The sequence below is a fragment of the Rhinatrema bivittatum genome, chromosome 1, assembly GCF_901001135.1.
Source record: "Rhinatrema bivittatum chromosome 1, aRhiBiv1.1, whole genome shotgun sequence".
In the NCBI taxonomy this organism is placed as follows: Eukaryota; Metazoa; Chordata; class Amphibia; order Gymnophiona; family Rhinatrematidae; genus Rhinatrema; species Rhinatrema bivittatum.
In genome coordinates, this window is record NC_042615.1 from 261,948,179 (window position 1) to 261,970,125 (window position 21,947).

Consider the following 21,947-nt stretch of genomic DNA (forward strand, 5'->3'; position numbering starts at 1 on the left):
AAGAGAAATTCCTGGCAGAGTTTGCCTTTGAAAATCCCGCTGGCGCGCACAATGAGGCTCCAAAGAGCCTGCATACATATGCACGTGCACTGAAAGAGGCACAAAGCACGAGCACAGATCTAAAAAGGCAATCTCTGCACATACTTTGCCAGCTCCAATATGATTCTGCACACTTTTCCCCTGCAGGTAAAAGTATGGGCACTGTGAATGGCACTGTGCACTTTATCTTGCCTTGCTGTTGTTTCTTCTTTGCTCCAATCTATGGGCTGTAACAGCTGCCCTCAGAGAGAGAGAATTGCCCAATCTTGGCTTATATAAATGCCCAATCTGTAAAGAAAAAAGATATTGTTGTTTGGGATATTATCAAACAGAATAATTTGGATTTGCTTTTTATTACCGAGACGGAGAATACTGGCAGGCTGGGGTCACTGCAGGGCTATATATACAGTGACGTCATCTTAGTCAGTCTCCATCTGCTGGCAGGGGAGCATAAACCCACTGGTCCGGAGTCCATCTGTCTACATGCTAGGAAATATTTATTATTCAGTAGAGATAAGGAAATCAGGTATTTTAATCCAATTGGATTTAGCCTCAGCCTTCAATATGGTTTGTCATTGTTAACTGCTGGGTAGATTACAGGACTATGGGGGTCACAAGATCTGTCTTGCAGTGGTTTTGCTCTTTTTTGAGTTTTAGGATACAGTCTGTCAAGAAATGATGTGTCAGAATGGTACCCTTTGGAGCTCAGGGTTCCAGTCTTTCTCCCTGTTTGTTCGATCTTTTTCTTTGTCCCTCGGGTAAAGTGATATCTAAATGGGATTGGTGTACAAGTGTTACGCAGACGATGTGCAGGTATTATTTATCCCAAGTGATGTTCCTGGAGAAGTGCCTGTGGTAATGCTTTAGCGTTGTTTATTTAAAATAAATGAATGGAAGTCAGACAACGATCTGCTTTTGAATTGTGAAAAGACTACAATCTTATGGGTGGGAAATAAGTTGTTGATATCTCCACCCTGAATCCAATATGTGAAGGTTGAGTTGAGCTTATTATCTGCAGAAATACAGAATTTGGGAGTCACCTTAGATTTCTTAAACCACACGTGTCAAAGGAAGCAAAATTGGCCTTTATTAGGTGGAAACTCCTAAGGCCCTTAAGAAATATTTTGTCAAAGATTTTAGGGTGATCATACAGTCGTTGAGGTTAACATATACTGACTACTGTAATGCTTTGCATTGTGGACTGCTGGCTAAATTGCTGAGGATTTTACAGCTAGCGCAGAATGCAGCAGTTCGGCTTATTTTTAATCTACCATGGAGGACAACAATTAAGCCATAAAAAAAAACCAAAACACTTCATTGGTTACCAATTAGTTTTAGAGTGCAGTTTAAAATACTTGCTACCACGTATAAGGTAGTATATGATGTTTCACATAATCTAAAATATATGGGGCAGATTTTTAAAGGAGCGCGCGTGGGGTACATTTGTGTGCGCGCTACCCGGCGCGCATACAAATGTACACCTGATTTTATAACATGCGCGTGCTGCCGAGCACTAGGGGAGGCCCAATGGCTTTCCCCGTTCCCTCTGAGGTCGCTCTGAAATCGGAGCGGCCTCGGAGGGAACTTTCCTTTCGCTCCCCCCCACCTTCCCCTCCCTTCCCCTATCTAACCCACCCCCCAGCCCTACCTAAATCCCTTCCACCTTTGTTCTCTAAGTTACGCCTGCCCGAGGCAGGCGTAACTTGCGTGTGCCGGCTGGCTGCCGGCGCGCCATCCCCCGGCACGGCCGCTGTGCCAGAGGACTCGGGACCGCCCCTGGACCGCCCCCGGACCGCTGCCATGCCCCCGTGCCCGCCCCCTTCCCACCCCTTTTTCAAAGGCCCGGGGCATACGCGTGTCCCAGGGCTTGCGAGCGCCGCCGAGCCTATGTAAAATAGACTCGGTGCGCGCGGGGGGTTAAAGGGTTACGCGCATAACCCTTTGAAAATCTACCCCTATGGTTGTTGGTTATGTGCCCTGCCGGGATTTGTGTTTTGCTAATCAAGAATTATTAGTAATTCCTTCAGTAACAAAGTATTGGCTGCATAGAACGAGAACTAAGCCATCTTCCATTGCAGTTCCAACTATGTGGAATGCACTACCTATGGCAATAAGAGGTGACTGAGTACTTAAAATTTATAAAGTTATTACAAGCAGAACTATTCCGCAAAGCTTTTGCAGAGGGTGATTTGGAGGAGGTGTGACAGCTTAAGGCAAGATATAATTGATTTTTATAATATATATATCGTGTTGTAGTTCTAATTGTATTTTATGTTTGTGTGTTTTATATATTTTTTGGAATGTTTTATTGTAATCCCCGTTTGAATATGTTAGATTACACGGAATATAAATGATTTTTTAAATAAAAAAATATCCACAGTAAAAGGGGGAAGGGCAGTAATTAGACTGCATTTTTCTGTGGGTAAGCGTAAAAAGGTCTGATTATTGTATCCACAATGTCTATTTGATGCTGGTTTAATATGTTGATGTTATCTAGCTATCTTTTATGTTTTCTGCCTCTAGTTTTTCTTCCATTTTATCATTTGTATGCAAACGTTTTGGGATAGATAATTTCAGGGCATTCTTACAAGGTGGCCAAACTACGCAATTTTTTGTCGTCTGATATGTTTGTGAATCCCCTTCCTTTATCCTGCATTGATGAAAGGGGTCACTGTGGAGCTCCTGCAATCCCGCTCTATCCAGTGGAGTTCCAGGTTCATTCCCCTTTCAATTAAAAAAAAAAATGTACAAAAGGAACAGGGGTGAATTTTTGCAAAATAATTACTTGTGAAACTTGAATCCATTTTATACAAATTTGTTCTTTGAGAAAATTCTGATGAATTGTATTATAAGCAGAGCTTCTATATTTATGTTTTAATCAATAAACACCTATAAAATGCTTCCGATGCAAAAAAAAAAGGTAGATGTTTTTTGAATAAACACTGAAGAAACCACCGCTGCTGCTAGTGCTTCCTCACGCTTTCCCTTGCCTGCCCTCTGTTTTTGTGCCTTTTCTGTGCCTCCTCCTCAGCTGCTCAGGTTTTGTGCACTTGAGCGGGGGTCTCCATTCTCCATTCTCCTCCTCTGCTGCATGGTTGGTGAGCATCGGGACTGATGGTAAGAGGATAGATTGAGAAAAAGTGCAGAGTTTGAGATTTTTAGGGACGGGTGGGGAGCACGTTAAAGTCAGGCTGGTGGGGCTGGGTCTGTGTATGTGTGTGTGTGTGTGGGGGAGGAGATGGTAATATGTGGGGATGGTTGGGGGAAAGTGAGCATTGTTTTCTTATGGCAGTGCATTTTACTCCTGGGGGAATTCTGCGCACAAAAACTTGAAATTCTTCAAAATTCTGCAAACTTTATATTGGTCAAAATAACACAATTTACATGACAGTCTTTAAGTAATTACATTGTAAATGAATACAGGGAAAAGTTATTACTTAAAGATTCAGAATTTTAAATATTTTGAGCAGAATTTCCCTAGAAATTCACTGTAAGCGTGTCCCTTCCACTCGCTCTCCCTACTCCCCTTGCCACTTTGCCTTCTCAGGCCCCAACTCCTCCACCTGCCAGTATTTTTCTCCTCCACCTCTAGGCTCAACCCCTTCCACTCTATCACCAGTCCCAGAGTTTGACCCCATTCTCAGTACTGTCCTCACACAGGCTCCCTCTGTCCCTCCCTCTCTCACACATATGCTCCCTCTCTCTAGTACACATACACACACCCTCATACAAGCTCCCTCACTTTCTCGCACACACACATCCCCTCATACAGGGCCCTCCCTCTTGCATACACACACACACAAACTCCCTTTCTCTTTTACACATACATCCTCACACAGGCTACCTATGTCTCTCTCATGCACCTCCTTCACACAGGATCTGTCTCACACATACACAATCCCTTCACACAGGCCAGCACCCTCACATACATATGATCCCTTTTTCATACACATGAGCTCCCAATCTCTCACACACATACACACTCTTTCACAATCTCCTCATATAGGCTCCCTTTCTCTGAAACCCACACTCAAGCATCCCCCCGCTCTCTCTCACACCATCCTGCTCTCTCTCACCTTACCCTCCCCCACACCCCTCCCCTCTCTCACACCCCTCCCCTCTCTCACACCCCCTCCCCCTCTCCTCTCTCACACACACATATTTTCTCTCTCAGGGGCCTTTATCTTCGCAACGAGTGGAGCATACTCCGTTCACGGCACACAGGGGCCTTCCATCTTTGCCGCGAGCAGAGCACACTCTGTTCGCTGCACACAGGGGCCTTCCATCTTCGCCGCAAATGGCGCACTGGGGCCTTCATCTTCGCGTGCTCCGTTTGCAGCATGCCGGGGTCTCCTCTGCTATTTTCTGCGCAGAATTTGGCAATTCTGCACAGAAAATGGCAATTCTGCGCAGGGGGGAATTCTGTGCAAATTCTGCGCTGCGCAGTAGCGCAGAATTCCCCCAGGACTAACATTTATATTTGGTTCCCTGCAATAGTACCTGTTCCCCTAATTAATAGGACAGTATACACCTAAATTTACAATTTATAAGCACCCAAAAATAGAAGCCTTAATTCTAACGTTTAGTTCATCGTTCAGTGGGTTGTATTTGGAAGCTTTGATTTAGAAGGCTGTATCCTTTTGTGCTCGGAAGAGTGGAAGATAGAACTACGCTGGAAAAACTGAAGAGATTTGTGTTTGCTTGCTGCCATTCCTATGTATTCTTGAAGTAAATTAATATACTTGTTGGGATGAGAGAGAAAGGAAAGAGATGATGAAGAGAGAGAGAAAGAATGGGAAGAGAGACAGATAAGGGAATGTCAATATCCTAAAGTAAAAAAAAAATGCAACATATGGTGCATATTTTGGGGTACAACAATCAAATATATTTGGGGGATTCATTTATCATAACAATCTGTTCAGCCCCAGTCCCTATTGAACTGGACAGGTTATTCTCCAAGAACAGAAAAATAAATGTTGGTGGTTCTCCCCGCCCTCTCACCCCTCCCTCATCCTCTCCCTTCCGAGTCCACAGATAAATATATTTGTCTTTTTTCTAACCTAAAGCCTGGATGGAGAATATGGGTCCATTTCCTCACCTGCCTGCATTTCCGACCAGAGCTCTCCCATCCCAGACTCCACCAGAAATGTCCTGCTATGCCGGGAACGCCGCAGCTGCTCTCTTGCTGCAGAAGAAGAAGAAGAAGAAAAAAAAAAGGCATTTACTGAACTGTGAGAGAATCCAGCCACTTTTCCAACTGCACATGTTGTTTTGGTTGGAAAAAGAAACTGCAGAGAAAGCAGGCACAAATCTCCATTGTATGCAGCTATAGCTCAAGCATATTTCTTGTGGATGTCCTGGAAACCAGACTTGTTTGTGGCACTCCAGGACCAGAGTTGCCTACCCCTTGCTCTAGAGAATACATTGGAGAAGGATCTCTTGCTGCTGCTGAATAGGATATCAGCATGGACTGATATAACTGTGAATTTGGATTTTGTAAATACTTCTGCTTCTGTGAATAAAACATACACTTGTGGAACCACCAACATGCTTGTCAGTCTTAATTGTTGCATGGGACTGGACCCCTGGGTCCAAAAATAAAATTTCCTGTGGTGGTCTCTGCATGAAAATGTAAGCCTGTACCATGAAAATAGTGATTCCATTATAGAGAGTTCTAGTCAGCCCTACACAGTAAAGGATTCACTTTGACTGCTAGACCATGACTATTTAAGAACCCAGTAACCCAGGCAAGGACTGGAACCTGCTTATCATGCAATGAAGGATTGCATAAGAGTACTACTACTACTACTAATACTAGTTATCATTTCTAAAGTGCTATTCGATATATGTAGCATTGTACAAATGCACATAAGAGGCAGCCCCTACTCCATGGAGCTTACAACCTAGTCAAGAGAAACACATATGACAAATGGGTTTATGGTAAAGTGTGTTTATTGTAGAGAAGTCCTTACAATTTTAAAGCAGTCTCAGAAAATTGAGATTTTAAATTGAATTTGAATATTGGCAGAGGGGGCATCTGATGCACTAAATCAGAAAGTCAATTTCATGCATACAGCATAGCAAAGTGGAAAGAACAAAGTCAGGAGAAAAAGTGTGCAGATAAGAGTGACTTGCCCAGTGAATAGAGTTCAAAGAAAGAGTGTAGGGAGAGATGATAGATAATGTAGAGCTGCAGATTGAAGGCATTTTGTTGGCAAAAAAGAGAAGCATGAACTGTATGTGGAAGTAGAAAGGGAGAAAATGTAGTGACTTGAGAGAAAGGGTTACATGGTTACAGCAACATTGAAGAAGATAACTTATGCAGATGAATTTTGAATAGATTGAAGTGGAGCAAGACAGTTCAGCAGGAGGCCAGTGAAGAACAATTTGCAGTGGTCTAAGCGGGTGGTGATAAGTTCTGGTAGCATGCTCAGAAAGGAAGGGATGGATATTAGAGGAGGAAAGGATGCACTTTAGCAGTGTTTTGGATGTGCATAGAGGAGAGAGAGACATCAAAGACAAGCTCAAGGTTACGAGTCGAGGGATCTGGAAGGTTAGAGGCACCATCCACAGAGACAGAAAAAGAGGGATGAAGGAAGAGGGTTTTGGCAGGAAAACAAGAAGCTCTGTCTTGCCCATGTTAAGTTCAAGGCGGCATGGGATATCCAGATGGCAAATTCAGACAAGCAGATTGAAATTGGGGCTAGATTTGTGATAATATTTTTGGTGTAGAGAAGTCGATCTCGGAGTCATTAGCATAAACGTGGTAGTGAAAGCTGTGGGAGGAGATCGAGTACTGAGGAAAGAAGTATAAAGAGCAAAAAGGAGAGGGGCCCAGGACAGAGTCTGGAAGCACATCAACCAATGGTGGAATAGTAGGGATGTGCAGAGCAAAAGTTTAAGTTCATATGTCCATATGTCCAAAGGGGGTCCCATTTGCGGTCAATATGGACATAAACAGAATTCAATGAGTTGAGTATATGTCCATATGTGCAAATAAAAATTTAAACCCCTCACCTTCCTTAATCCCCCCCCAAAGACTTACCACAACTCCCTGGTGATCCAGCGAGGAGTGAGGACGCCATTTCTGAAAGCCTTTCCGAGGAGCACGTGACGTCAGCGCCACGTCGCAGTGATGCGGCGTCACGTGATTCCCCAGCTTGGGGGGGTCAGGAGGCCCCCCCCAAGCTGGCCAAAAGTTCCTTTTGGGCTGAACGAGGGTGCCGGAGGGAACTCGCGGGGAATCACGTGACGCCGCGTCACGCCGACGTCACGTGATTTCCCGCGGGGTCGCTTCTGGGATCCTCGTTCGGCCCAAAAGGAACTTTTGGCCAGCTTGGGGGGGTCAGGAGGCCCCCCCAAGCTGACCAAAAGTTCCTTTTGGGCCGAACGAGGGTGCCGGAGGGAACTCGCGGGGAATCACGTGACGCCGCGTCACTGTGATGTGGCGCCGTCACGTGCTCCTCGGAAAGGCTTTCAGAAATGGCGTCCTCACTCCTCGCTGGATCACCAGGGAGTTGTGGTAAGTCTTTGGGGGGGGATTAAGGAAGGTGAGGGGTTTAAATTTTTATTTTGGATCAACAATCGCGATTTCCAACTTATTCAACATAGCTATGTTGAATAAGTTGGAAATCCGATCGTTTATGTCTTATCACTTTTTTAAGTTAAAAAAAAAAAAAGTAGCGTTTTACATTTATGTTCAATACGAATGCACACCCCTATGGAATAGTAATGGAGGAAGAACTTCCAGAGGATACAGTAAAAGTACAATGGGAAAGGTAAGAAGAAAACTAAGATAGAGGATAAATCCACAATTAAATTGAACCTGTTGATCTAAAATAAATAGAGATATATAATAAGTGAATTTAAAGTGTGCCCCCCCTTCCCACCCAATCTCTAAAAAAAAAATTTGTCAAACAGTCATTTATCTGGTAAATTCACTGTTTGAGAATTGTCCACCCTTTGCCCAGGTAAAAATTATGGGGTAGATTTTCAAACCGCGCGATTTGGCGTACTTTTGCTGGCGCATCAGGCGCAAGCAAATGTACGCTGGATTTTAGTAGATACGCGCGTAGCCGCTAAAATCCTGGATCGGCGCGCGCAAGGCTATCATTTCCGTATAGTCGGCGCGCGCCGAGCCGCGCAGCCTACCCCCGTTCCCTCCCCTCACCTTTCCCTCCCTTCCCCTACCTAACCCACCCACCCGGCCCTGTCTAAACCCCCCCCTTACCTTTGTCGGGGGATTTACGCCTCCCAGAGGGAGACGTAAATCCCCGCATGCCAGCGGGCCGTTAGCGCGCCGGGACGCGACCTGGGGGCGGGTCCGGAGGGCGCGGCCACGCCCCCGGACCGCCCCGGGCCGTAGCCACACCCCCGGGCCCGCCCCCGGAATGCTCCCGACACGCCCCGAAAACACCGCGCGGTTCGGGCCCGCCGCCCGACACGCCCCCCTCAGAAAACCCCGGGACTTACGCGAGTCCCGGGGCTCTGCGCGTGCCGGTAGGCCTATGTAAAATAGGCTCACCGGCGCGCAGGGCCCTGCTTGCCTAAATCCGCCCGGATTTGGGCGGATTTAGGCGAGCAGGGCTCTTAAAATCCGCCCCTATATGTGTGGGGATCAGCAAAGCGCAGACATTTACCTATATTTGGAACTAAGGATTCTCGAGGGGGGTGAGGGTATTATGTCATCGGAGAGAAATAACCCGCAAAGCAAAAAGTATTTGCAGAAAAACCAGGTGTAAAACTATGCAGGGACTTTTTCCAGAGGCAGTTTTCAAAGGAAAAGTATGTTTGTACTTTCCCTTTGAAAACTGGTTCTCCAAAGAGATAGCTGAAAAAAAATCAAGTCCAGAAGATTAGCATTCAAAGAGTTCAAAGGATCTCAAAATCATAAACACAGAGAAGAATACTTGGCAAAACCTGAAAGTGACAAAATAAGAAATTAGGATGGAAAAGCATGAGTGGAAGACAAGATTGCTAAAGAGGCAAAGCAAGGTGACAAGACATTTTTTCAGGTATATAAGTGTCACCCCCTCTTCATTTTATACCCAGGGCTAGCTCTTCACTGTCTCGGACTTCTAATTCTTTCTGCTATCTCACAACAATGGTAGCCACTGGGATGTCGGAGATCCACCAGACGGGAGGTGGTATAAACCTCTGAGGCATTTGGTGCAGTGGTGAAAATGAAAAAAAAAAAAAATAAAAACAGTTGATCACTCTTGAACACCCTCTCAATTACAATTCATGGGTACACACTTTAGAAGGTCTTAGGATAAGATACACACAGAGAAACAGCCAGCAGCCGTGTAGTGGTGTTCAACAAAAACCAGGTTTACTTCAACTTAAAAAACAGAATGTGGCTGTTCATGTGTGTGTGTGTGTGTGTGTGTGATTGAGCATGTGAGAAAGAACGAATGTGTGTGTGTGAGCATAAGGGATGTGCTTTCATTTAAAAAGAATGGGTATCCCAAAAGGAACTGGGTCTAATTCATTTCTTTTGAGAGTCCCTGAAATGAATGAAGAGGGACTCCTGAATTAAACACATCCTATTCATTTCATTTGTTTTTTCTCCATTCTTTTCTATAGGCCATTAAAGTAAACAGCCGCATAGAAATCAATGTGAGAGCAATACAGTTTGGAATTGATAGAAAGTACATCAGCCAGCCAGTCTTTCCTAGATAGTCATTGTGACCTCAATGTCTTGTCAGACATGGGTCGGACACACTGTCAAGGAGACAAAAGAGACAACGTATCACAGTGAAGCATTTTTCTAATACAAACTTTCGCTATGCAGCGGATTCAGTGATGCTAATATTGAAAACTGATGAATAGATGCACTAAAAATGTGTTTAGAGGGATATATACCTTGAAACTCTATTACTCAAATTATGATTACCTCTTTCATGAAAATTTTTTAAAAAATATTTTCTTCTTGTGTGTTTTTAACCACCCATACAAATTGGTGAATATTTCTTTATCACTATTTTTTAATGAAATTGTACCAAAAAAACATTTTTTTTCAAAAAAGAAAACGTTTTTGGAGGGAGAGGAAGGTTTCATACCACATTGTTTTTGTCACTAACCATCCGGTAATGTACTTGTTTTAATCATTAATCAACCTCCTCCAACCTAATTTTTCTTTGTTTTTATATTCAGCATGAATTAAAATGTTTGCGTTGACTGTTCAATTACTGGTCAGATGTAGACCTTCAACTAGCTTATAGTGCCAACACAACGTCGACTTCCAAAGCACCCGCTTACTTTCAATGCAAGTCCTTTAATTTAAACATTAAACCGACTTATCTGATTGAAGATAATCATTTCCCAATGAGTCCTCATTTCAGATCTGTAGACCTTTCCTCAGGGGATTTTCTACCTCCTTCAAAATATGGGAAATGTTTGGTGCTTCATTTCTCAGCACGATTTTAAATTCTAAAGTCGGCTTCACGGCATAGATGGGTTTTTGAATGCTGAATTAGATCTAAGTGTATTTCTTGGCTGAGTAGCACCAAACCAGATTGTTATTACGTCCCCTACATTCATTACTCTATTGATTTTTTTCAGGTGGAATTCCATTTTTAGAAGTGGCTATGTCATTGCTGACAGTTTAAGAAGACGCGTTTTTTCTTCCTGTTCCTCTTATGACTACTAATGAGACCTACACTCCTGTGAACAAAGTATCTTTTGGCTTGCAGATAAGTACCTTCTTATATGTTGACACCAATAATTTTTAATGCTTGCTTATGACATCTTACAGACAACAGTCTGGTGGTTAAAAGAGATGTAAGCTGTCACAGCGAAACACTGGCCGTGTTGGGCTTTTGGATTAGTTACATTTAGGCTGTTGTGATTATATATTTTTATATGCTTTTCAAAAAATTCTTTAAAAACAAAGTGACTTTGAGGGTGAATGATAGAACTGACCGGGTGGTCCTTGCCTCCCACATCAGGACACACCGACAAACTTGCTGACATCTTCTAACGGTTATTTGAATTGATATCACTGCTGACCAATTTTTTGTCTTGTTTTCACATTTGGGTCCCCTTTCTTTGATTTATATATGGCACTATAAGTAAGTACTACAGTACGCTAAGATGGAAGTTAAAAGGAAACCAGAGTAACCCTAATTATTCCTCCCGTGTTAGGCTTTTGTAGCATGCCATGTGATCAATAGCAGTTTATACAGGTAGGCCCAGGAGATGGCACTTAAATATCCACCAGTTCTGTGTGGCCACAGAAAGAAATAAAATATACTGTGTTGCAAAATGAAATAAACTTGAGGGCAAGGACATTTTGGCTTATATTATAACTACTGTATTACTCAAATAAGAACTGATGTACCAAGTGTGTAAAAACAGAGAACAAAACTCCTGTGGTGTGGCTGTAATCCAAAGCATACGGAACTTTCTACAGAAAAATAATTATTATTTTTATATGGGAACCTCATGACCTCGCCTGAGCTAGCTCAGGAAACAAGACTCTTTTTCCATGACTAGTTTCCCAAAGGACTGCTTTATTTCTTAGCTTTGTTGAAACCTGTCAGAGGGACACCCTTCCCTATTTTGAAGGGTTTGTAGAAATGTTTCTTTCAAAGTAAACAAGCTGCTGTCCAGTCATTGTTTCCGAGGCTTCAAGCTTGATGGCTTTGCTGATAGGAAATCTTAATCAGGAGTCGGTCATTGTGGTTGTTAGCATATGGATACAAATATGTTGACTGTAAAACAATTACCATTGATTTATTAAATACCTTTTTTCATTTCTCCTTTAGGCCTTCCTTTTCTCATTTTCCTATCCCAGGGCTGCTCAGACCGGTCCTCAGATTCCCCCCACCCCTTCAGCAAGTCAGTTTTTCAGGATATCTCTAATGAATATACATGAGGAATATTTGCATACATAGGAGGTGGTGCATGCAAATAAATCTCATGCACATTCATTAGAGATTTCCTGAAAATCTGAATGGCTAAGGGAGCCCTAAGGACCAGTTTGAGCACTCAGGAATGAGTAGTCATGTGTGGCCTTTAGTATTTTCATTATTTTCTCCTCCATCTCCTAGCGTATGTTGAAAAAGCAGCATGATTCTTTGAGATTGATAAAGTACAATCTTGTTGTAATGCTGCCCTCTAGAATGGCAAATTCAACGGCTGTTTGGAACCAATTGTTTCAGCTCATGATTCTAAGTTTTGCATATGGTGCCAATTCAATATAACTTCATAAATGCCATGTAGCTAATAAAACAGAGTTGCTTACCCGAAACACGCGTTCTCCGAGGAACACAAATCAGTGACATCATCAGATGGAGCCCGGCACAGAAATCTGACTACAAAGTTTTTATAAGCTTTGGACATGCCCTACTGGCCATTTGCAGTCTGCAAATGCATCCACGCAGGGTTCCTTCAGTCCCTTTTTTTTCGATGGATCCACCAGTCATGGACTGTAATGTTGGCTGGTCGAAGAGCAGTCCTGTGACCTGCTACATTTACCCTCCACCGAGACCAGCCTCACTCACTCTGGGTCCTCCACTGTCTTCATGGCAGGACACCACCATTAATATGCCACCAGTGCCAGCCTCTACTGCATGCATGCGCAAAATACCACCTGATAAAGGCTCCATGATGGGAACCTGACTGTGGCACCTTCAGATTAAGTCAGCCCGACCAGGCTATTTAAACCTTCCTTGCAGTCTAGCTGATGCCTCAACAATAGGTCCTCCTGCCTTGCACTGCGTGTAGCCATTCCTGTGCTTGTCTCACTGTTCCTGCTCCTTTTCTTGCTGATCCAGTACCTGCTTCATGTTCCTGCTATCTTTCCTTGCCTGGTTTGTGTCCTTTGCCTCTGCCCTCCTTGCCTTATCCTTTCCTCCTGCATTGTCCTGGTCCTAGAAGTAATTGCCTGGCCTTGTCCATTTCTGCTCTGTCTTACCCCTCAGTGGGGCCGATGCAATACAGTGCAGAGCGCACTGTTTAACTTGCAGTTGGACACGGGTTGTGTAGGTGCCACCCAATCCTCTTATGCAATAAGGGGATTAGCGCCTCCTCAATGCGTGTCCAACGTGCCGGTAAACTAATAGCGCTCATCACATGCAAATGCATGTGAATGAAGCTATTAATTATTCACGCCGAATGCAAAAAAAAAAAAAAAGTGCGTCCAATATGCACATTTCTGAGCACCCCAAAATGTTGTACAGAAATTCAGAAAATACTGCTTTTCTGACATCCTCTGACTTAATATAGTGGTGATATTAAGTCAGATGAATGAAAGATTAAAAAAAAAAAATTGTTTTAAAAGTGCCAGTGGTCAGGTTCGGGAAACGGACGCTCAGTTAACCAGCATCTGTTTTCTGAACCCATGGCTGTGTGCCAATTAAGAAAACGGACACGGGTGCCAGTTGTCAAGGAGGCGCTAGGGGCACGCAATTGACCCTAGTGCCTCCTGAAGACTCAGCACCCGCTTACAACGCATTTTCTTTGCATCGGTCCCACTGTCCATCTTGTCTTCATAGCCTGGTTCTCTGGTTCTAACTTCTGCCTTTGATTCTGACTTCTCTCTTGGATTGCTGCCTGCCCTGACTCTTGGCATGGACCCGGGTACCTTCTGCGTGCTGCCCGCTTTAACCCTTGGCCTGGACCTGGCCATCATTTGCTCACTGCCTGCCCTGACCATTGCCCATGCCTGGACGTTATCTGATCGCCCTTCTAGGGACACTCGCCTAAACCCTGCAGGCCCCAAAAGCTGAATCTGTGGAGAATGGGGCTGGTACAGATGATGCTCCAGTTCCAGTCCCAGCAGGGGCATGTCTGCCAGCTATCGGTGAACCTAACAGGCTGCGTCAACCATGCCACAGCCTAAGGGCTCATATCCATGACAGTTTGCTGAGGCCATGAACTCGTTGGATTCGTCCCTCGTGCAGGCCATCTCAAGGTTGGCACTCCAGGTCCAAGAGCAGCAAGAACAACTAAAAAACATGACTGTATCCTTCAAGGCCTGGAGGCTTGCATGGGGTCCATGCGGCTCCCACACTGGCACCTCCCCCGGTCTCTCCAATTTGGCAGGCAACCCCCATACCTCCCACCACTGCTCAGGTATGAAGGCGATCCAAAAGGCTGCAGGGGTTTCATCAACTAGTGCCAGAATGCACTTTGAACTTCAAGTGGCCAGTTTTGCCTCACATTGCACCAAAGTAACCTTCATGCTTTCTCTGCTGGGTAGCCCTGCCCTAGCCTGGGTGTCACTTCTCTGGGGGCGGAATGCATAAGGGATCACATCTGTAACATGGACTGTTTCTCTCTCCTGCCGTTAGTGAATTGTTGCTTTCCAGAAGCTCAAGATTCATCTTTTGTAGGACCCTGAGTTTTCTCTCACACCTTTTGTCAACTTTAGGTAGGTTTCAAGCGTTTTGGTAAGCTTTCTTCTTTTACAGTGGCTATGCAGTGCACCACCTCATGATTTTTTTCTGGACATCGAGTTATTTGATTTCGAGGTGTACATTTTTTTGATCAATGCCCCAGGAGAACAAAGCCAGCAGCTTTGAAAAGTGCTGCCCCATGCAAAATGGTCATATCTATAAAAGATATGTCTTTTGCCTGGGGAATGACCACGATGTCCAGGGGTATCCCCTCTGTACAATTATGAGCCCCTAGAGGGCCTCATTCCTGGCTTGACTCATGGAAAACTGCATCAGGTACCATAAGTCCAGCCTATTGGTATCAGTATCAGAAACATTGACACTGAGGGACCCAAGAACTGCACTGACTGCTGGTGGTCCATCGACAACGGAAGGGCATTGATCCTTCTCAACACTGAGCACCAGAAAAGACCACAGAGACAGGCCATTGTCTGATTCTTCCCACCAGAGGAGAGCAAAGAATTCAGCCTCTTCCGTGCCAGCATCGAGGAGCTCTGATGATGTAGTGGGAGTATAATAGGGATGTGCAGACCAAAAGTTTAAGTTCATAAGTCCATAAGTCGAAAGGGGGTCCCATTTGCGGTCAATATGGACATATGGAGAATTCCATAAGTTGAGTCTATGTCCATATGTGCAAATAAAAATTTAAACCCCTCACCCGCCTTAATCCCCCCCCCCCCCCCAAGACTTACCAAAACTCCCTGGTGGTCCAGCAGGGTCAGGACGCCATTTCTGACCAACTTTGCAAGGAGCACGTGACGTCGGCGTCACGTCGGAGTGACGCGGCGTCACGTGATTCCCCTCGGGTTCGCTCCCGGAACCCTCTTTGGGCTCAAAAGGCACTTTTGGCCAGCTTGGGGGGGCCCCAAGCTGGCCAAAAGTGCCAAAAAGTCTTGGGGGGGGGGAGTAAGGCGGGTGAGGGGAATCACGGGCGAGGGGAATCACGTGACGCCGCGTCACTCCGACGTGGCGCAGACGTCACGTGATTCCCCACGCGTCCGCTCCCGGACCCTCACGGAACTTTTGGCCAGCTTTGGTAAGTCTTGGAGGGGGGGATTAAGGAGGGTGAGGGGTTTAAATTTGTATTTAGATCAACAATCGCGATTTCCAACGTATTCAACATAGCTATGTTGAATAAGTTGGAAATCCGATCGTTTACGCCTCATCTTTTTTTTAAGTCAAAAAAAAAAAATAAGTTGCGTTTTCCATTTAAGTTCAAAACGAATGCACACCCCTAGAGTATAAATAGTGACATGCATTCCCCAGCTGTTGCCATAAAACAGTACTTGACTCTCCTTCTGCCAGGGCCAATGGAAGCACTAGATGGACCAAGCAGCTGCCTAGAACGCCACAGTTTGGGAGCAGCAGGGGCAGGGACTAGGCCGCGCCAGCACTGATTGGGGTGCGCCCTGGCGCACCCCAATCAGTGGGCAGGGGCCTAGTCCCTGCCCACTGATTGGGGCACGTTGGCAGGGGTGCGCCAGGGCGCACCCCTGCCAACGTGCGCCCTGGCGCTTCCTCTACCTCCCTTGCTCTTCCGGCTCTTTTCTGCAGTGGCTTTCAGCAGCACCATGCCCTGGCTTCACGTCCGAGTTTGTGGCAGGGCTGAAATTAGTGACCATGCTCCCTGGACTTCACCTGTGGTGGTGGGAGCCAGCACAAATACTTCTTGACATTTTTTCGGCATGTCTTGTGTCCTGGGGCTAGTGGGGAGGAGAAAGGAAGAGGAATGCTCCTAGGACTGGAGGGAGGAGGAGGAGAGAAGAAGAGAGAGAGAGAGACTTCTGGGGCTGAAGTATATGTGTGTATTGGGGATGGGGGGTGGGGCGCATGGCTGAAGTTTTGCTAAGGTTTCTAATACTCTTCAACCAGCCCTGCCTTCTTTCCCTGGATCCGTGAGTAAACAGAATTAGTGTGTAGAGGAGAGGGGAAGGTAGGGGGAATGGTGAAGCTGCATTTTTTTTTGAGGAGGAAACAATATCTTTTTTTTTTTTTTTTTTTACTAATCTTACAGGAGAAATTCTGCCAAAAAATGAGTAACTTCTAAAATTTGCCAAGCTCTTGTTTCCTGTAACATAACCTGCTGGTAACAGTGCACATTCCCTGTCTTGCAACAGTATTCCATATCATTTGAACTAAACCCAAAAGGATAGCACTGTCTGTTATGAAAACAAGTGCAAAGGATTTGGACGATGAGACACTATTGTGGATCCCATTTCAGCACTTAACATGATGTAAGATTTATACAGTCCAGCCTTTAGTTTGTGCAAATGTTGGCTAGTCTTGGCCACATGAACTCAATGTGAACAAACTGTCTGACCAGCAATCATTTTTAATAGATCTGTTTATGCACAACCAGTGCAAGGATGGAAAATACTACTGAAATCTTTTGAGATATTGATAGGCAAGTAGTATAATGTATGCAGGATTAGGCCAAAATAATGCTACTAATTACACAATATATCATCACAGTCATTCTAAGGGTAACTTTCAAAAGCCACGCATCTGTGTAAATGACTCATTAATTGGCTAAAAGGGCTTCTGAAAAATTTTCACCCTTTATGCAAGCAAAGGTACATGCGGGCATCAACAATGGCCTGCTACCTATCCACAGGAAAAGGAGGGAGGAATCAGAGGGGGAGGGGTTAGGTAGAGGCAGGCAACAATGCTTATCGTTTTGCATTTTTAAGAACTATAAACAGAATTTTTCAGGGAAAAAGTACCTGCAGAAAATGCAGGTGCAAATCTCTGTGGGTGCTTTTTCCCTAGGCAATTTTCAAACGAAAAGTACATGCATACTTTCTAGGGATGTGCTTCAGTTTGAAACAAAATAGGAAATGTCAAGATTCATATAATAAACTTATCTGGCTAACTTAGCTCAAATATTCAGCGACATGGCAGCACCACTGAATCGATCTGGCTATCTTAAAGTTAGCTAGATAAGTTTATATGGCTAACTTTGGGCCGGATTCAACAAGGTATTTTCTCACAGACACAGAGTGGGAGAAAAACCTTAGTGAATCAGGCAATCTGGTCAGCCCATAGATCTGCTCTACAGTTTGCCGGAAAAGTTATCTGGCTAACTCAACTCCTTCCAGTTACACCTCCAGAACGCCCCTAACTTATTCGAATAAATTCTTGCCAGCTAACTTATTATCTGGCTAGAATTTAGCTGGATAAATGCCAAAATGTTAATTTAGCTGGATAACTTTCTGAGTTATCCAGCTTAATGCTTTTGAATATGGACCTCATTTGACATTTCCTATTTCATTTCTGTAGAGCCTTACTGGGTGTCTACCAAGAAGACTGTACCATCAATCAGGTCGATGCAATATCGGCGTGCGGAAAACAAGCGCTCATGATTGAGCGCCCGCTCTCGTAACTCACGCCGACGCACCTCTCCGCTGCCGCCGTAAAAAGGAAGTGCTAGGGAAAATTGTGCGCCCCCTAGCACCTCCTTGGCGGTGGGCGCCCAGGAGAGGCGGCTGTCAGGGTGGTTAGGAAAAAAGACGCACAATTTTACTGGTTTCCGTTTTCCGGGTTAGGAAAACCTGACTGCTGACACTTTTTTTTTTTTTAAGGTTTTTCCTTTTTCTGTTCCTCCAACTTAATGTCAGCACAATATTAAGTTGGAGGAACTACAAAAAAAGCAGTATTTTCTACATTTCTGTAAACCTTTTGGGCTCCTCAAGAATTAATGCTTTCTCCGGGGCAGCGCACAATATTGCATAGGCCTGAATGTAGGTAGAAGAAAACCACTCTAAAAAGTTTCATTTACACAGATGTGTGGCTTTTGAAAGTTATCCTCAGAATGACTGTAGTGATATATTGTGTAATTAGTAGCATTATTTTGGCCTAATCCTGCATACAGTATACTATTTACCTATCAATATCTCAAAAGGTTGCTTCCTATTCCTATATAAAAGGGGTGTGGATTTTCAATTCAACTTCTCAGCAGGCAGGATGATGTTGTTTCTGCTTCTGTTTTCTTTCATTTTATTTTTGGCAAAGAAGATAATTGGGCTTTGTGGGTTAAAGCTTGGGTTTAGACAGAGTAGAAAAGGTGTTCCATTCTTTTTGATTAAGAACTTGTTTTCTTATTTTTGGTACATTTCTTTTGAAGGAAGTTCTATCCACCCTTCTTTCTTTTGGTTTGGGATATTTGGAAACTGATCTTATTTTTGTTATCACCTAAATTGCCCTTGTAAGAGGAATTTAGACCCCCATATAATGCAGGAGGTCAAGGAGTCTTGGACATCCAACTATGTCCTTGAAGAGGAAGAGAGAAATAAAGGAGACTGGTGACACCTATCTGGTGTTAACCTCTTGACATAGCATCAAGATATTCTGGAGAGGAGTTGAGAGGTGCCATCGAGGGAACTGAGGAGGTTGGAAAAACAGTAAGAAAGTCACTCAAGTCAGCAGTATGAGAACTGGGACTTTGAATTATGTCATCTGACTGGGAAATGCATTAAGCTGTGGAGAAAACAGTAATCTCTTGCGGCAGCCTCGGGATGCTAACATGGTTTCCAAGGCTCTCGTATTAGAATTACAGGGCCATTAAAAAATGGGAATTAAAAAGCATGGCTCAAAAAAGAAAAAAAGTGTGGGGGGGAGGGGGGTCAAAGCTGATCCTCCTGGTCATCCCAGGGCTGTAACCCAAGGTTGCCACTACATACAAAGCTTAAAAAATAGAACAAAGTAGATCCAATTGTGCGACAAACTCCCCAACCCTGTCAGAATAAAATAAAGTATCCTCCCCAACCCCCTTCACTACAAAGGTGGTCCTGCCCTTCAGCTCTCCCCCCAATGATAACAAAAAAATTGTTAGAGTACAGGGTGTCTCAAAACCTGCCCCTCCCTCGATCCCCCAAGTCTAAAGAAAGGTCATTGGTTTCTAGTGGGAATCCCAAACCCACCCCTCTGAACTCTCTCCCACATCCTCTAACCTCAAAATTTCCAAAATGATCTCACGATGGAGCTCTGGGTGGCATCATTTTTTAAAATGGCGTTGACCTGACCTTGCCCAGTCACATGACTGTGGCAAGATCCGGGCACCAGACCTCAGCCATGTGACCCTCTAGATGCCACTTTCACCTAGTGAACTACAGCTTCTCTGACATACAGGCTGATAGAGAAAAACACGTGGGAGAGCCAGCGAGTGCCTGCTCTCCCGGCACGCGCCCAGGCCACTCTCCTGGGTGCGCGATTCAGAAAAACCAAAAATGCAAATGAGGGCCCGCGATAAAAGGAGGCGCTAGGGACACTAGCGCGTCCCTAGCACCTCCTTTTTGACAGAAGCGGCAGCTGTCAGCGGGTTTGACAGCCGACGCTCAATTTTACCGGTGTCGGTTCTCGAACCCGCTGACAGCCACAGGTTCGGAAAACGGACGCCGGCAAAATTGGGCGTCCATCTTCCAACCCGAGGGCCATGGGCAGATTTTTAATTTTTTTTAAATTTTTGGGGCCTCCGACTTAATATCGCTATGATATTAAGTCGGAGGGTGTACAGAAAAGCAGTTTTTTCTGCTTTTCTGTACACTTCCCCGGTGCTGGCTGAAATTAACACCCGCATTTGGCAGGAGTTAATTTCTGAGAGTAAAATGTGCAGCTTGGCTGCATTTGCATGTTGCGGGTGCTATTAGTTTCGGGGGGGGGGGGGGGGGAGTTGGCCACGGGTTTTTGACACGCTGTTACCCCTTACTGAATAAGGGGTAAAAATAGTGCGTCAAAAACGCGTGACCAAACGCGGGCTAACAGTGTGCTCCGTCAGAGTGCAATTTACTGTATTGGCCTGATAATAAGATAAATTGTGTTTTCCAGAAGACTGGTCAATTCTGAACTGGTACAAATCTCGGTTACAAAGTGAGAAAGAACCTGATACATTTCCAGTGAACTCATGTTTCAATGAATAAGGCAGTCTGGCTTCAGTAACAAGGAGTCCCCTTTTTTGCTGACCTTGCAGCTTTCTAAGCTGTTGATAAAGGAAGTCATCCAGGTATGGGAAAACAGAGGCCATGCCACCTGACGTCCTATCCCTTGGCGTATTTTAAATCCTGACCACAGTCAGGGCCAATGCGAGCATTAGGTGGGACTAGATGATTGCCTAGGGTGCCATAAGTGAGGTGGGGCACCATAAGTGTACATGAGGGTGCCATTTTTGAAATGTGAAAGGCAGTATGAGAGCAGTCGCTGAGCCCAGGCCAGAAGAAAGTGGCAGAGAAGGCGAGTGCGACATGGAGGTAAGCAATTTCGGGTTGGGAGATTCGGGAGAGATAGAGACATGTGATACTGTGATGTCACTGCCTAGGGTGGCTAGAGCCCCTCACACCTGTGCTGACCGTAGTACATAAAGCTTTGAGAAACAGTGGTTTATCTAGTATTGCATCTGCATTAAATTTTACACCCCATTACATCAGCTGGACAGAATCTGTAATCCTTCTTTACATTTCTGTGTCACTCAGGAAAGGACTTTTATACTTGAAGGCCTGACTCTGTGGAATGCTTTACCATCAAACTTAAAGAGCTGAGCCATCAGTCTTTTAGAAAAAAAATCTTAAGACACTTTTGTTTATTTAAACCTTTGAGAATTTAGCAGAACTAACTATTTAGGTTATTTTTGTTTATTTCTGCTAAGTTAGGTTTAACTATCTATTAAGCTAGGTTCTTTGTTCAGTCTGTTATTACGAATCATTACTCAGCTTATTTCTGTAGTATTGAGTGTTTCTATTTTATGTCATTTTATTGGATTTCGTCTGTAATCCATCTGAATGATTGTACACATGCTATTGGTTTTATGTTTAAAATTTATATGAATATAATACGCAATTCGCCTAGAACAGTGGATGAGCAAGAATCAAAAGTGTCAAATAAATAAATAATATGAGATATCAGAGTTATTATTAACTAGAGATGTGAATCGTGTCCTCGATCGTCTTAACGATCGATTTCGGCTGGGAGGGGGAGGGAATCGTATTGTTGCCGTTTGGGTGTGTAAAGTATCGTGAAAATCGTTAAAATCGTGAGCCGGCACACTAAAACCCCCTAAAACCCACCCCCGACCCTTTAAATTAAATCCCCCACCCTCCCGAACCCCCCCCCCAAATGCCTTAAATTACCTGGGGGTCCAGCGGCACACTAAAACACGGCACACTAAAACCCCCTAAAACCCACCCCGACCCTTTAAATTAAATCCCCCACCCTCCCGAACCCCCCCCAAATGCCTTAAATTACCTGGGGGTGCGTAGCGGCGGTCCGTAGCTTAAATTACCTCCGTAGCCTTAAATTACCTCCGTAGCGGCGGTCCGTAGCTAAATCGGGGGAAGGGGGAGAGCAGGAAAACCGGCACACTAAATCGTGTAGTCTTCAGCCGGCGCCATTTTGCAAAATGGCCGCCGCAAAATGGCGGCGGCCATAGACCAAAACGATTCGACGCAGGAGGTCGTTCCGGACCCCTGCTGGACTTTAGGCAAGTCTTGTGGGGGTCAGGAGGCCCCCCCCAGCTGG

General features: G+C 44.7%; 1 protein-coding gene across 3 annotated transcripts in view; it reads right to left on the minus strand.

The window, feature by feature from the left end:
• Nucleotides 1-21,947, minus strand: part of HSPA12B (heat shock protein family A (Hsp70) member 12B) — a 239,122-nt gene that overhangs the window by 58,044 nt on the left and 159,131 nt on the right. For all 3 annotated transcript variants that reach the window (XM_029594206.1, XM_029594225.1, XM_029594216.1), the window contains one exon: nt 5,138-5,224. In XM_029594206.1, coding sequence (XP_029450066.1) covers nt 5,138-5,224 — 87 coding nt within the window. The remainder of the gene's footprint in view (nt 1-5,137; nt 5,225-21,947) is intronic.